Source organism: Desmodus rotundus, chromosome 1, assembly GCF_022682495.2.
Source record: "Desmodus rotundus isolate HL8 chromosome 1, HLdesRot8A.1, whole genome shotgun sequence".
Taxonomy (NCBI): Eukaryota; Metazoa; Chordata; class Mammalia; order Chiroptera; family Phyllostomidae; genus Desmodus; species Desmodus rotundus.
Window position 1 is genome coordinate 95,065,413 of NC_071387.1, and position 13,755 is coordinate 95,079,167.

Sequence of the window (13,755 nt, forward strand, 5' to 3'; positions counted from 1 at the left end):
GCAGTACTGGAAAATCATGCAGCTATAGACTACCTTCTTTTAAGGCATAATTGTGGATGTGAAGAATTTAAGGGACTCTGCTGTTTTAACATAACTGACAGTTCAAAGCTCAGGGAGCATAAAGTAAAACAAGTAAATGATGTAGTGTCCAATATAAAACAGAGAGAGGGATTCTTTGGCATTGACTTGTCTAAACTAACCTCCTGGCTTACAAGGTGTGGTGAGGGCTTTAAAATTCAGGGAGGATTAGGTGAAAGAAGCTGCCCCTCACCACACTTTGTTTATTCCCTGGTATAAAAACGTGGGCCCATTCCTTCTTTCTCTGAAAGAAGCTGCAATATTCCTGTCCTGGGCAGATAGCTGTTAGCTGGGGTGGTGGTCGTCTGTCTGTCTGTCTCTCCCTGGAACACAAAGGCCCGGGATGCCTCCAGTTGTCCACAGGTGGTAATCTTTAGCAGTGCCCCAGGAGGTCAGCTGTTTTTCCAGGAGCCAGGACAAGCCTTATCTGTAGTTTCTGAAACAAGAAGCTTATACCCATTTGCACAGCATGGATGGAACTAGAGAGCATTATGCTAAGTGAAATAAGCCAGGCAGTGAGGGACAATACCATATGATCTCACCTTTAACTGGAACATAATCAACAAAAGAAAAAAAGCAAACAAACTATAACCAGAGACATTAAAGTTAAGAACAATCTAACAATAGCCTGTAAAGGACACATGGACAAAACCAAAGGGGAGGGTGGAGGCAGGGGAGGGAGGTGGGTTTGGTTGGGATGAGGTGGAGGGGTGGGGAGAAAATGCAGACAACCGTAATGATTGATAAATAAATAAATAAATAAATAAATAAATAAATAAATAAATAAAATAAAAACGTTGGCCTGGAAAGAGAAGACAAGATGGTCTGTTAGGGTATGAACCCACCATCTTCTCAGACCGCCGGCCATCTGAATAAAGTGCCCATAAAGATTCGATCGCTGTCATTGTTTATTGGGTTTGGAAGTGACAAGCAGCCCGAACGCAGTGACTTTTCTGGTTTCACCATCTCCCCATAGCCAGCCGGTGAGAATCTTTTCACCCCTTTCCTTCCCTCATGGTCTCGGGTTGTACCCTCCAATAGTCCTGCATTGTCCTCTCCTCGTCCCTAGTCCTGCATTGTCTCTCTCCCTCGTGGAGGCCGCCTTTAATTTAAATCCCAGACTGGAACTTCCTCTTCCGTAACCCCATTTCCAACTCCTCCCACAATCGGCTACACCTCCCAGCACTCCCACATTTTCAGCCTTTCTTAGCTGCCATAGTTAGTCCAGGTAGGTGTGGCCCTGTGGCATGAAGCAAACTATCTACAAGCTCTCACACAGGCACTGTAACCAGGGGGAGCTGCCTCCCAGCTACATAATGCCCATCTCCCTAGTTAGCCTGCTGTTGATATGCAAAATAACCATTTTTCATATGGTTATGAAGCTATCCAGCTGTCATTAATATGCAAAATAACTCAATGGCCCTACTCCATGTCTCCCTTCCCCCAACTAGACTTGTGTGGGGGTGGGGAAGATATCCTATATTCCCAGACACCCCAAGTTCTGGACCCTGTTATAAATCCCCCTTTTGGGGGGCCCTGGGGCCTCCCAGCTTGTACCCCATTACAGGAGCAAATCATGCCCTTAATCCTTTTTCTTTGTTGTCAAGGCAGCTGCATGCACGGGGTCCCTGCCCAGCATGACTCAGCTCCTCTTTTTTAAAAAGTCTCTCTGGGCACTCCCACTGGAGCACTGAGTCACTGTCCAGTTTTCCGTACACCTCACCTCTCCAGAAAGCCAAAAATCTATCACAGTCAGGTTACCCACAGCCCTCCTACTCCACCTGATCCAGGTGTAGATCTGGATCTACAGATCTAGTAGTACTGCTCCCATTCTCTGGCATTCTGCCAGATGGCTCTTGCTGCAGCAGCTATGGGTGTGCTGCTAGTTGTGTGTGTGTGTGTGTAGTCTGGATCTCCCTGATGACTTTGTATAACCTTTGTATGACTTTGGAGATTCCAGCCCTAGGATGGGAGGGAGCTGCTAAGCTGCTATCTCTGACCAGGCTTACATATAGGCACTGAGGCTGCAGGTGCTGTGGCTGCTGGCACTATGGCTGCTGGCACCATGTCCAGGAATTTTCCCTGTCCACCTATAAAACCTCCTTACCACCTGTTTTATTTATTTATTATTTATTTATTTTAATTGATTTTAAATTGATTTTATTAATATTAAATACAAAATATTATTTAATATTTTATCAATTGTGTTATTACATTTGTCTCATTTTTCCCCCCTTTACCCTTTATTCCCCTCCTCCCTGTACACCCCCTCCTACACACATCCCCCCCTTTAGTTGATGTCCCTGGGTCATACATATAAGTCCCTTGGCTTCTATATTTCTTATACTATTCTTAACCTCCCCCTGTCTATTTTCTACCTACCATTTATGCTGCTTATTCCCTGTGCCTTTTCCCCCTCTAGTCTCCTCCCTTCCCCACTGATAACCCTCCTTGTGATCTCCATTTCTGTAATTCTGTTCCTGTTCTAGTCGCTTCCTTAGTTCATTTTGTTTTTGTTTTTTTTAGCTTCAGTTGTTCATAGTTGTAAGTTTGTGTTACTATTCATAGTTTTTTATCTTCTTTTTCTTAGATAAGTCCCTTTGACATTTCATATAATAATGGCTTGGTGATGATGAACTCCTTTAACTTGACCTTATCTGGGAAGCACTTTATCTGCCCTTCCGTTTTAAATGATAGCTTTGCTGGATACAGTAATCTTGGATGTAGGTACTTGCCTTTCATGACTTCAAATATTTCTTTCCAGCCCCTTCTTGCCTGCAAAGTGTCTTTTGAGAAATCAACTGATAGTCTTATGGGAACTCTTTTGTAGCTAATTGTCTCCTTTTCTTTTCCTGCTTTTAAGATTCTCTCCTTATCTTTAATCTTGGGTAATGTAATTACGATGTGCCTTGGTGTGTGCTTCCTTGGGTTCAAAGTCTTTGGGACTCTCTGAGCTTCCTGGACTTCTTGGAAGTCTATTTCCTTTGCCAGATTGGCAAAGTTCTCCTTCATTATTTTTTCATATGAGTTGTCAATTTCTTGCTCTTCCACTTTTCATTCTGGCACTCCTATGATTCAGATGTTGGAACATTTAAGGTTGTCTCAGAGGTTCCTCAGCCTCTCCTCATTTTTTTTTTTTGAATTCTTGTTTCTTTATTCTCTTCCAGTTGAATGTTTATTTCTTTCTTTTGTTCCAAACCATTGATTTGAGTCCTGGTTTCTTTCCCATCCTGTTGGTTCCCTGTACATTTTCCTTTATTTCACTTTTCATTGCCTTCACTTTTCCCTCTGTTTTGTGACGATACTCACCCATTTCTGTGAGCATCCTGATTACCAGAGTTTTGAACTATGCATCTGATAGGTTGGCTATCTCTTTGTTGCTTAGTTGTATTTTTTCTGGAGCTTTGATCTATTCTTTCATTTGGGCCATATTTTTTTGTCCAAAATTCTTTTTCTTTTTGCTGCTCTGATTGGGTGTTTTCTGCTACCATATCTTCCAAATTGCTGGTTTGATCCTCTGCTTCATCCAACCTACTGTTTATTCTTTCTACTGTATTTTTCATTTCAAATATTGTATTCTTCATTCTGACTGGTTCTTTTTTATGGTTTCTATGTCCTTTTTTATGTTTGCTATCTGTTTGTTCAAGTTCTCACTAAATTCCTTAAGAAGCCTTATAACCATTCTTTTGAACTTTGTCTGGCAAATTACTTTCCTCACTTTTATTTAGTTCTTTTTCTGGAGATTTCTCCTGTTCTTTCATTTGGGGCATGTTTCTTTGTCTCCCAATTTTGACTGCATCCTTGTATTTTGTTTCTATGTATTACATAGATCTGCTATGTCTCCCAGTCTTGGTGGGGTGGCCTTATGTAGTAGGTGTCCTGTGGGACCCAGTGGTGCAGTCTCCTTAATTACCAGAGCTGGGTGCTTCAGGAATATCCCTTGCATGGGTTATGCAGGCTGTCCTGTTATAATTGAGTCTTTTTTTTTAAAGATTTATTATTTATTTTTAGAGAGGGGACAGGGAAGGAGAAAGAGAGGGAGTAAAACATCAGTGTGTGGTTGCCTCTCATACACCTCCTACTAGGGACCTGGCCCACAACCCAGGCATGTACCCTGACTGGGAATCAAACTGGCAACCCTTTGGTTCACAGGCCCACATTCAATCCACTGAGCTACACCAGCCAGGGCTGTAATTGAGTCTTAATTGCTATTGGCCTGCTAGTATGTGGCTTGGGGGGGGGGGGGGTCAACCCTTAGACTTTCTGACTGTGAGGATTGACCCCAATCACAGTGTACAAGTTGCTGTGCAGGTGCTGATGAAATGAAGAGGAATTCACCTCAGCAGGGTCTAGTGCCTGACAATATCTCCCTTTGGATATGACATTTGTGAAGCTAATTGGATCCTGCTCTGATGTTGTCTAAAGCTGGCCACTTTGTGTGTTGATTCTGGGGCCTCTTGGGAGGGACTCTGATGCGGGCCAATGTCAGATGCTGCCTGTGACAGACCTTGGGCAGCCTGTTTAAGCTACAAAGCAATACACAGTTTGTGGCTGCCTCAGTTGGGCTTGAGTGTGCATGGGAAGGACCAAGCTTTTACCAGCACCAGGCCCAGAAGCAGGTCAGCAAAAGTCCCAATGCACCAAGACCTGACTCCACCTGCTGGCTGCCTGATAAACTCAGTCATTGAAAGAGCCTCTGGTGGTACTCAAGCTGCATGATGTAGGTTCTCAGTGAGTCACCAAATAAGGGCAAGTGGTGTTCACCAGATTGACACAGGTTCAAATTCAGTGTCAATGCTGGGTCTGAGGCCCCTCAGCAAATGTCCCAGGGTATACCAAGTCTAGCTACACCTTGCCATGTGCCCACAGACCTTTGTGGTGGGGCAGGACCTCAGGGAGTCATCAGGGTGAGGCCAGCAGTTTATCAGTCCAAAACAGACCAAGATTTAGCCATGTGAAGGGAGGGCTCTGTACTGGTCAGGTGTGCGAGGGAAAAATGAGCCCTGTCCTAGAGCTGCGTGACTCAGTCTGTCCAAGATTCTGCCCACACCACAACAGAGCAGGGTCACCAGGAGTTGAGAGGGTGAGGCCACCTGGAGCCTGGAGGGTAGGACTAGAGGATCCTTTGTGAGGGGGGAGGTACCAGTCAGGCTCACTGGAAAGTGGGGGGAATGGCTCTTGCCACAAAATTACACCACTCAGTCACTGACCCCTTGAGTCTTCCCAGACCTCTATACCCCAGCTCAGACAGCTGACTCTTCAGCAGGGCATGAGCTCTGTAGGGTAGGATGATGGGAAGTCCAGATGGTAGGCTATTGCTTTCCCCCAAGTTGATGCTGTAAGAAGGAGAGTGCTTCATCGAAGAAAGATGGCATCTGCCATGTGGGAGAGGGACTCAACACAGGAGTTCTGGCAGCTGTCCCCTCAACTCCCTCCCCAGAGCCACAAACCCCAGTCTCTCCTTATACAACTCCAGTCTGCTTCACTCTCCCCCTGCTGGAGCCTAGGGTGAGTGGCTGTCAAAAAGATTTTGTGCTTTGTTCCTTTAAGAGGGTAACTATGTCTCTAGGACACTCATATCTCCCCTTGGCAGATAGAATCTGCACTGATTTTCACAGCCAGATGTTATGTGGGTGCCTCTTTCTGGCTCTGGTGCTCTGAGCTGGGGAGCTCAGTGTGGGGTTGAGATCTCATGCTTCTCAGGAGGAATCTTTGTACCAGAGATATCCCTCCAGAATTTCAGCTGCCACCTGTTGGAGTGGGTCCACCACTTTCCATGTCTCTGCCCTTCCTACCAGTCTTGATGTAGCTTCTTCTGTAAATCCTCAGTTATAAGATTTCTATTGTTTATTGGTATTTCCTGATGTAACTCAAAAAAATTCTTTCACTCCAATTTTTATTTTGGGTTTGCTTTAGGGAGAATCCAAACATCTGGGAATATACCCTATAAATTACCTTTACACATATGTAAAAATGACATACTCAATTTATTAATTCACCATTGTTTTAATCACAAGAGATTGGAAATACTATCTCAAAAGGAGACTGATTGACTACATTATGATTCATCCACACAGTGAAATACTATCGAGCTGCAAAAAGAATGAAAATGTACATTATGTCTTTATGAAAAAATGATCTATAGTAATGAAAAAAGCAAGATGCAGAACAGTGTAAAAATGTGTCCTGTCATTTGTGTAAAAGGCTTGTGTGTGTGTATGTGTTTGCATATGCCTGGAGTCTTTGTGAAGGAGACCCGAAAACGTGTAGACTTGACTGCCCTTTAGAAGTGACAAAGGACTGGGGTGAGCAGGACGGGAGACTTTTCACTACACAGCCTTGCACATCTTTTTATTTTTGTACTATGAATGCGTTTATCAATTCAAAAAATTAAAGTAACATTAAAATAATAAATGAATAGGCAAAAGAAAGTGTATCATTGCTTAATGGACATATTTAGCTCTAGTGTGGAATAGGTTTGGACAGGCTCCTATTGTCTGACCAGATCCTGGTTCCAGCATGGCTTCTCCACACAGTCTTGGTCCCAGCTCTACAGGTTTCTGCAGGTCTGTGTGCTCACCCACAAAGGGAGTTCTCACATCCTTCAGCAGGGAGGGGATCTGTTGCTTTCCCTCTAAATTCACCCACAAGAGCTGCCATAACCTGTGTCCTGGAGGAAGGCTGAATGGCACCTTTGCCCGCACACAATCAAGTCTAAGCAATTCCCTGTGCCTGAGAGCATTTACTGAAACCACCTGTTCCCCATGCAAGAGACATCTGAGTCACACACACATCCCACATACACTCACATGCACACTTGCACACACATATGAATGGAAATGAAAAACTAAGCAGGTCTTCCCTGAGTGAGACATCACCACACCAGCCTTCTACTAGACAGACGTGTCTGTCTAGCAGCCTGCATGTTGGTCTAACGAAGGTCCTGCTTGCTTCAGGAGAGGCCACTCTGTGGAGAAGGAACTGTTACTGGGGTGGAGCAGCTTCTGGAGCAGTTTCATTCATCATGTCCTTGTACTGCCGTTTGAAGAAGCCGAGCTGTGGGAGCAGGGACAGAGGGGTAAAGACCACTGAAGACAGGGGAGCAAATGAGGGCCATGCAGACTAGGAGGGGAAAAAGAGAGACCAAGAGATACAAAGAATAATGTGGTAGAGTGTAGAAGGGACCTGGGGAAAGTGGAGCAGGGAAGGAGATGGCATAAATTTTGAGGCCAGGAAAGAAAGAAATATAAAATATAAGAAGAAGAAGGAGAACTCATCCTCATATAGTGGTCATTCTGTACCAGGGAGCATTCTAAGTGCTCTACATATATTAACTCAATTACCTTCACAAAATGGGTATTTATATTCTCATTTTACAGCTGAAGAAACTGAGGCTCTATAAGTTGCCACAGGTCAAAAAGCTGGCAGCACTGCTGGGAGTCAAGTCCCACAATGAAGCTGCTGAGTGAGAAGTGGCAAGGGGGACAAGAGCAGGCAGGAAGGAAGCTTCAAGTGAATACCTTGTACAGTCCAGTGGTGATGAGGGCCAGGAGCACCAGCCCCCCCACAGAGCTGCCCACAATAAGCGGTACGGGGTCATGTACTTCATATGGCTCCACTTTGGTCTGTGTCTGCGGCAGGGAGAGGGGAAGAGAGGTGCATCAGGAGAGACAGATGCAGGGTTTCTGGGGCTTCCCCAGACAGACTTTGTACATACTCTGAACCTAATAACTAACCCTTCTTTATGCCCCCAACCTTAGCCCTCATTCCACCCCCCCCCTCCTCCTCACCTCTTTCAATCTCTCTTTCTCTCTTCACGCAGACATCTGCACAAGCCCAGCCTCCCCTCCTCCTTCCAATAGTCCCTCTGTGCTCAAGACAGTTACCTGGGCTCTCACAAATGCCTCCTGTCCTGGAAGCAGGGCATACATGGAATCATTAAACAAGATCTCCACTGTGCTCACAACCTGGAGGTAGTTATGCGAAGTCTGTGGGGCAGAGAGGATGGGAGCTAGAGCCATGTGCCCCCTGCAGTATCACATCTAGACTGGCTGAGCCTCAGGGCCCCACATACTTTGATAAACCAGTCAAATGAGAGGTTGCCTTTGAGGGTAACGTTGAATTCTTCCTGGCTGCTAAAGGACTGGATGTCACACTGGATTCTCTGACAGACAGCAGTGGAGCAGTTCTAGGGAAGGGAAGAGAGGAGTGAAGACTAAGAAAGCTGGATGCAGAAAACACTGCATGCGCTCCTCCCCCTCAGGTGAAAGACAGTATTGGGCACCAAGAAGGGCACAGTGCTGAGTCTGCATGTAGCCCTGAAGCTGCGGTTGCACTTATTCTTACTAGCACTGGGGTCTTCTTAAGCTCAGCCAGGAAGTCGGAGTGAGGGGGAACCCTCTCTTCAGTGTGGCAGGCACTGGATAGGTTCTGAGGAAAGAGAGACACTATGAAGAGAGAGAAATGAAATTTCCTGGGTCCACCTTGAAGGAGGGTGAGAAGTCCTGGATCCAGAAGAGGGTCAGAAATGGCTCCAAATTCCAACAGATTTTAGGAAGGACCTGTGGAGGGAAAAGTTGAGCCTAATCCTTAGGCCCAGCTGGGCTTACCTGGGAGAAGATGAACTGCGGTTGATCCCACACGGTCACCTTGTTCAGCTGGATGGGTATCCAAAAGACCACACTGATGGGGATGCTCCGCTGCCCCAGGTTGTTGAACTGCAAGGTGTTGGGGGGCTGGGTATCAGGGCTCTAGCCTTTCTGCAGCTACAATCAGCCTCCCACTCCTAAGAACTCAGGACACCCACGTAAGGCCCTACAGACCCAGGTCCCCTGCCTCTTTCTGGGAGGCTGTCAAGTGTAGCAATTAAACACATTCAAGAGCCAGATAGGCTGGTCCTAAGTGTTGGCTCATCCACTTGCTGGTGGTGACTGTGGGCATGTTTTTTTTAACATCTCTGAGCCCATTTCTTTGTCTATAAATGGGATAATGACAGTGCCTCTGCCACAGAGTCATTATGAAGATAAAATGAGTGAATGCACATGTTCTGTATCCTCAGATTAAACCTGCATCTTCCAAGTGCTGATGGAAGATATTCAGAAAAAAATGTTACATCGTTGCTGACATGTACTATCTAGTTAGGTCTATAGTGGTTGACTAACATGTGCAGACTTTTTTCTTGTCATTATTCCCTAAGCAAGACAGTCTAACAACTATTTACACAGCATTTACATTGTATGGGGTATTATAAGTAATCTGGAGATGGTTTAAAGTATACAGGCAGATGTGCATGGGTAATATGTAAATACTGTACTACACCATTGTATCTCAGGGACTTGAGCATTCACAGATTTTGGTAATAGGGGGAGAGTCCTGGAACTAATCCCCCATGGATACCAGGGCATGACTGTATGCACATATGCATGTGCATGCTTAAGGTGTGCTTTGTGTGTGTATAGAGAGTGAGCCTGGAACAGAGCCTTGCACACAGCAGGCATCTGATGCATGCTTCCCATTAATTTCTGCATTCCAGCACATTGGTTTCCCTCCCCAGCCTCCTCAGCTCCCCACCTGATACTGATGCTTTATAACATGCCTGGTCTTCTCTGAAGCTGTGAAGTTGAGATATTTGGTGGAGTCTTCACGGCTGAAGGTAGAAAGAGAAGGGGCAGGAGGTGACAGAACATCAGTAGTGTTCTGGAAGAGGGGTCTCAGGATAAGTGTGTAAGGGAGTAAAGAGACACATGAGTAATGCAGCCCTGAGAGGGTGCAAGCAGGATTGTGTGCAGTGGGCAATGTGTGTGCCAGTTTGGGCTACACACCTGCACACACAAATACCCATGCACGTATATCCTCAGGCACACACAGGCACACATGTGTACAGACTCACACACATATACACCATGAGCCATGTCCAGCCCCACAGTGAAGGCAGAGGTAATGCTCTAAAAGCCAGCACCTGGTGACCACCATGTAGACAGTGTATTTCACAGGCAGCTCCAGCTGGAATTCAGTTTTGTTGGTCCTTGGCATGTTGTTCTCACTGAAGGGAAACAGAGAGATCTTTCCTTCTCCCTCTCCTCCTCCCTCCACCTCAAACAAACCACCAGGTTCTGTTCTTTGTGCATCCTAAACACCACTATTTTCTACTCACTGCCTCTACCTAGTCCAGGCCTATCCCTACTCACCTGGATGTCTGCAGTGCCTTCTCACTGGTCCCTGAATTCAAAACTTCTCTCACCCCAAACCTCAGAACTCCTGGAGAGTGATCTTTCTACCATGCAAATGTGATCATATCACTCCCCGGTTAAACTGCAAATGTCCTACCAGTCAGTTTATGACACTGCCAATATCTCACCAACTCCTTAAATGCTACATCATGTGCTCAGGCCACACTTAAACACAGTCTGATCTTCCCAGTCTCCAGGCTTTGGTTGGTCCACTCTTCCTTCACTCTGTCTTCATGCCTACCCTCAATGCATGCGTTTATTTGGCTAACTCACAGCCTAAACATATCTTCTTTGGGACACCAAGATCTCAAGAATTGGTACATAGTTCATTTCATGCTGCATTGTAATTGCCAGCTTTCCTGTGTATCTTTGCCACTGAATTATAACCTCTGTGAGGGCAGTAACCATGGCTGTCTTGCCCATCCATGTCCCACAAGCACTGGGCACAATGCCTGGCACATGTGAGTGTTCATTCAGTGTTTATTGAATGAATGAGCCAAAGGAAGAACCAGTGGGGAGAGAGCAGTGGTTCATCCTGGGCAAAGGGTTGTGACTACAAAGTGGAGGATACCTGTGGGAGGCCAAGCACAGCGTACCTGCTCACATTGGCCTTGAGAAGTAGTCTGTGTCCAAGGGAAGCGTTAGAGTCCACATCCAATGTGATATTAAAGGTGACCTGGAGTTGGAGAAAAGAGACACTAAGAAGAATAGGAGAGAAGAAACAACCCAAGTATTCATTAACTGAAGAATGAATAAATAAAATGTGGTGCATCCATAAAACAGAATATTACTCAGCAGTAAAAAGGAATGAAGTTCTGCAATATGGATGAACCTTGAAAACAGGATGCAGAGTGAAAAGCCCAACACAAAGGACCACACGCATAAATATGATTCCATTTATATGAAATATACAGAATAGGTGACTCTAGAGACAGAAAGTAGGTTTGTGGTTGCCTAGGGCTGGGAGAAATAGGAGGACTGTGGCTGATAGCTAAGGGGAGCAGGGTCATTTCTTGGGATAAGAAAATATTCTAAAATTGATCATGGTAATGGATGTACAACTCTGTGAACAACCTAAGAGCCACTGAATTTGTATACTTTAAATGGGTGGACTGTGTAGTATATGAATTATATCTCAATAATGCTCTTTCTCAAAAAAAAAAAGAAAAGAAAAAGAAAAGAAACTCTGCCCTGGCTGGTGTGGCTCAGTGGATTGAGTGTGGGCTGCAAACCAAATGGTCGCCAGTTCAATTCCCAGTCAGGCACATGCCTGGGTTGTTGGCCAGGTCCCCAGTAGGGGGCGCACGAGAGGCAACCACACATTGATGTCCCTCTCCCTCTCTTTCTCCCTCCCTTCCCCTCTGTCTAAAAATAAATAAATAAAATCTTTTGTTTTTTTTAAAAAAAGGAAACTCTGCTTAAAAGAAGAAGAGAAGAACTCAGAAGACAAAGGAGAAAAGGTGAGGAGGAGTCTTCAGCCTGACCTCTGAGTTGCCTGGGAAGAGTGGGTGGTTTATGCTGCAGGTGCTACTATGCAAGGTCTCATGCCCATTGGTGGGGGGGTAAGACTCGCAGGTCACACGCCAGGATCGCCATGAGTGCTGGTTCTGGAAGGCAAGGGAGGCAAAGGTGAGGATGTCAACCACCAGCCATGGGGACCAGGAAAGCAAAGTCAGATGGAGCCTGAGAAGAATTTAGCTACCTGGACCCCTGACACTGTCCGATAGGACAACCCAGGTGGGTAGAAGAAGGCAACCTCAGTCCTGTAGGAGTCCTCGCCTCGGTTTCTCACAGTCAGTGTCACGTTGAAGTCCCGGGGACCACCCACCACCAGGGTGTCCAGGCTGTGGGGAGAACAACCCAGGATATGAGATGAGGACTTCCTTGTGAGAAGTCTGCTCTGGTGGGAAGGAGACGTAGACACTTGGAGAGAGAAGACAGTGGATGGGGCAGACATACAAATGCCTCTAAAGCAGCTGCTCTGTGCCATGCCGGGCTCCTTCAGGGGCCAGGAGAATACCAGGGCACTGGGTCTTGGTGTAAGCTTGGAGGTAGCAATGAGGAAAGGACACTCACTTCTTAAAATTGAAGGTGACGCTGAGGTCATCCTGACAGACGCTGTCATTGCCACAATTCTTCTCAAAGGGAAACTGCAAAAAATAGAATATGATAAAACATTAATGAAAAGAGATAATAAAATGATGTGAAATGAAACAATAAAATATAAAATGAGTTTCAACAATCTTGGCCTCTGGTCCCATCCATGCCCCTGCAAGACTCACCGAGGCTGTGAAGAGTCTCTGGGCATCCACAGCCAGAACTGGCCGGAGGTTCCCGAAAGAGGACAAGGGCTGCCCCACCAGAGAGAAGTTGAGGCGCAGGATAATGGGGGTCACTGAGTCTTCTACACAATCCTGAGAGATAGTGGTGGTTTGTGGGGTCTATCTTCTCAGCTTCCCAAGCCCACCCCATACTTGGAGGACCCAGGAGTGTGGCTACCCCAACTCACTGGTAACTGTAGCTTCAATGTCTCACATTTCTGATTCAGCCTCAAGACCTGCGTCTGTCTGCGTGTATTGTTCTTTGTCTCATCAAAAATGGCCCGAGGATGTTGGCGACTTGGGTCCAGAGCCAGGTCATATGTGACAATGCTCTGGATCTCTCCTGAAGGGGCAGGGTGTCACAGTGGTGAGAAGCCTGGCTTTGGAGTCAGGCAGGCAGGAGTTTGAAGCCCAGTTCCTCTGCCCACAGCTGTACAGCTTTGGGCAGCTAAGACCTCTCTGAGTCTCAATTTCTTATTTTTAAATTGGGGGCAATAACTGTACTTTCACAGTGGTGAAAATGAAATGAAATGGTGTCTATAAAGTACTTAGCACAGTGCCACATAGTAAGTACTCAATAAATGATAGCTATTCTGTTACATACTGGAAAGTTAAGTCCCAGAAAAAAATTAAATAATTATTCTGGCTGCCTTTAACTTTTTTTCTTTGTCTTTGGTCTTCAGCAGTTTGTACTTTGGTATAGTACAATGTAGAATGTGTGTACACCAGTGTAATATACCATGGTATGGTTTCCTGTATATCTATCCTGCTTTGATTTGGTAGAAAATCTTGATGTCTTTCATCAGTTTTAGAAAGTTGTTCACCATTATTTCTTTAACTGTTACTTCTTTCTTATTCTCTCCCTCTCTCTCTCTTCCTTTTGAAATTCCCATAACACATTTATTCAATCTTTCACCATGTCCCATACGTCTCTAATGGTTTCTTTCTATCACTTTTATCTTTTGATCTCTGTATGTTAATCTGGACATTTTAAATTGCTTTACTTTCTAGTTCACTAATTCTCTGTTCGGCTTCTAATCTGCTACTAAATCTATTTATTGAAATCTTAATTTCAGTTAGTGTGTTTTTCAGTGCCAGAGTCTCCATTTGACTCTATTTTATGAATT

At 45.3% G+C, this 13,755-nt stretch overlaps 1 protein-coding gene across 2 annotated transcripts in view; it reads right to left on the bottom strand.

Annotated features, from left to right (window-relative positions):
* Positions 1–6,046: 6,046 nt before the first annotated feature.
* The window catches only part of ITGAM (integrin subunit alpha M), a 71,198-nt gene continuing 63,489 nt past the window's right edge, over positions 6,047–13,755 (bottom strand). The window contains exons 17-30 of one of the 2 annotated variants that reach the window (XM_024560440.4): positions 12,817–12,971; positions 12,590–12,721; positions 12,384–12,457; positions 12,010–12,151; positions 11,792–11,914; positions 10,904–10,983; positions 10,037–10,120; positions 9,649–9,724; positions 8,688–8,795; positions 8,425–8,508; positions 8,153–8,266; positions 7,965–8,066; positions 7,599–7,709; positions 6,047–7,134 (exon numbers count right to left, since the gene is read on the bottom strand). In XM_024560440.4, the coding sequence (XP_024416208.3) occupies positions 7,063–7,134; positions 7,599–7,709; positions 7,965–8,066; positions 8,153–8,266; positions 8,425–8,508; positions 8,688–8,795; positions 9,649–9,724; positions 10,037–10,120; positions 10,904–10,983; positions 11,792–11,914; positions 12,010–12,151; positions 12,384–12,457; positions 12,590–12,721; positions 12,817–12,971 (1,457 nt within the window). In that variant the 3' untranslated portion in view covers positions 6,047–7,062. Of the gene's footprint in view, positions 7,135–7,598; positions 7,710–7,964; positions 8,067–8,152; positions 8,267–8,424; positions 8,640–8,687; positions 8,796–9,648; positions 9,725–10,036; positions 10,121–10,903; positions 10,984–11,791; positions 11,915–12,009; positions 12,152–12,383; positions 12,458–12,589; positions 12,722–12,816; positions 12,972–13,755 lie in introns of those variants that run through there. The other variant, XM_045195528.3, reaches the window with a different exon arrangement.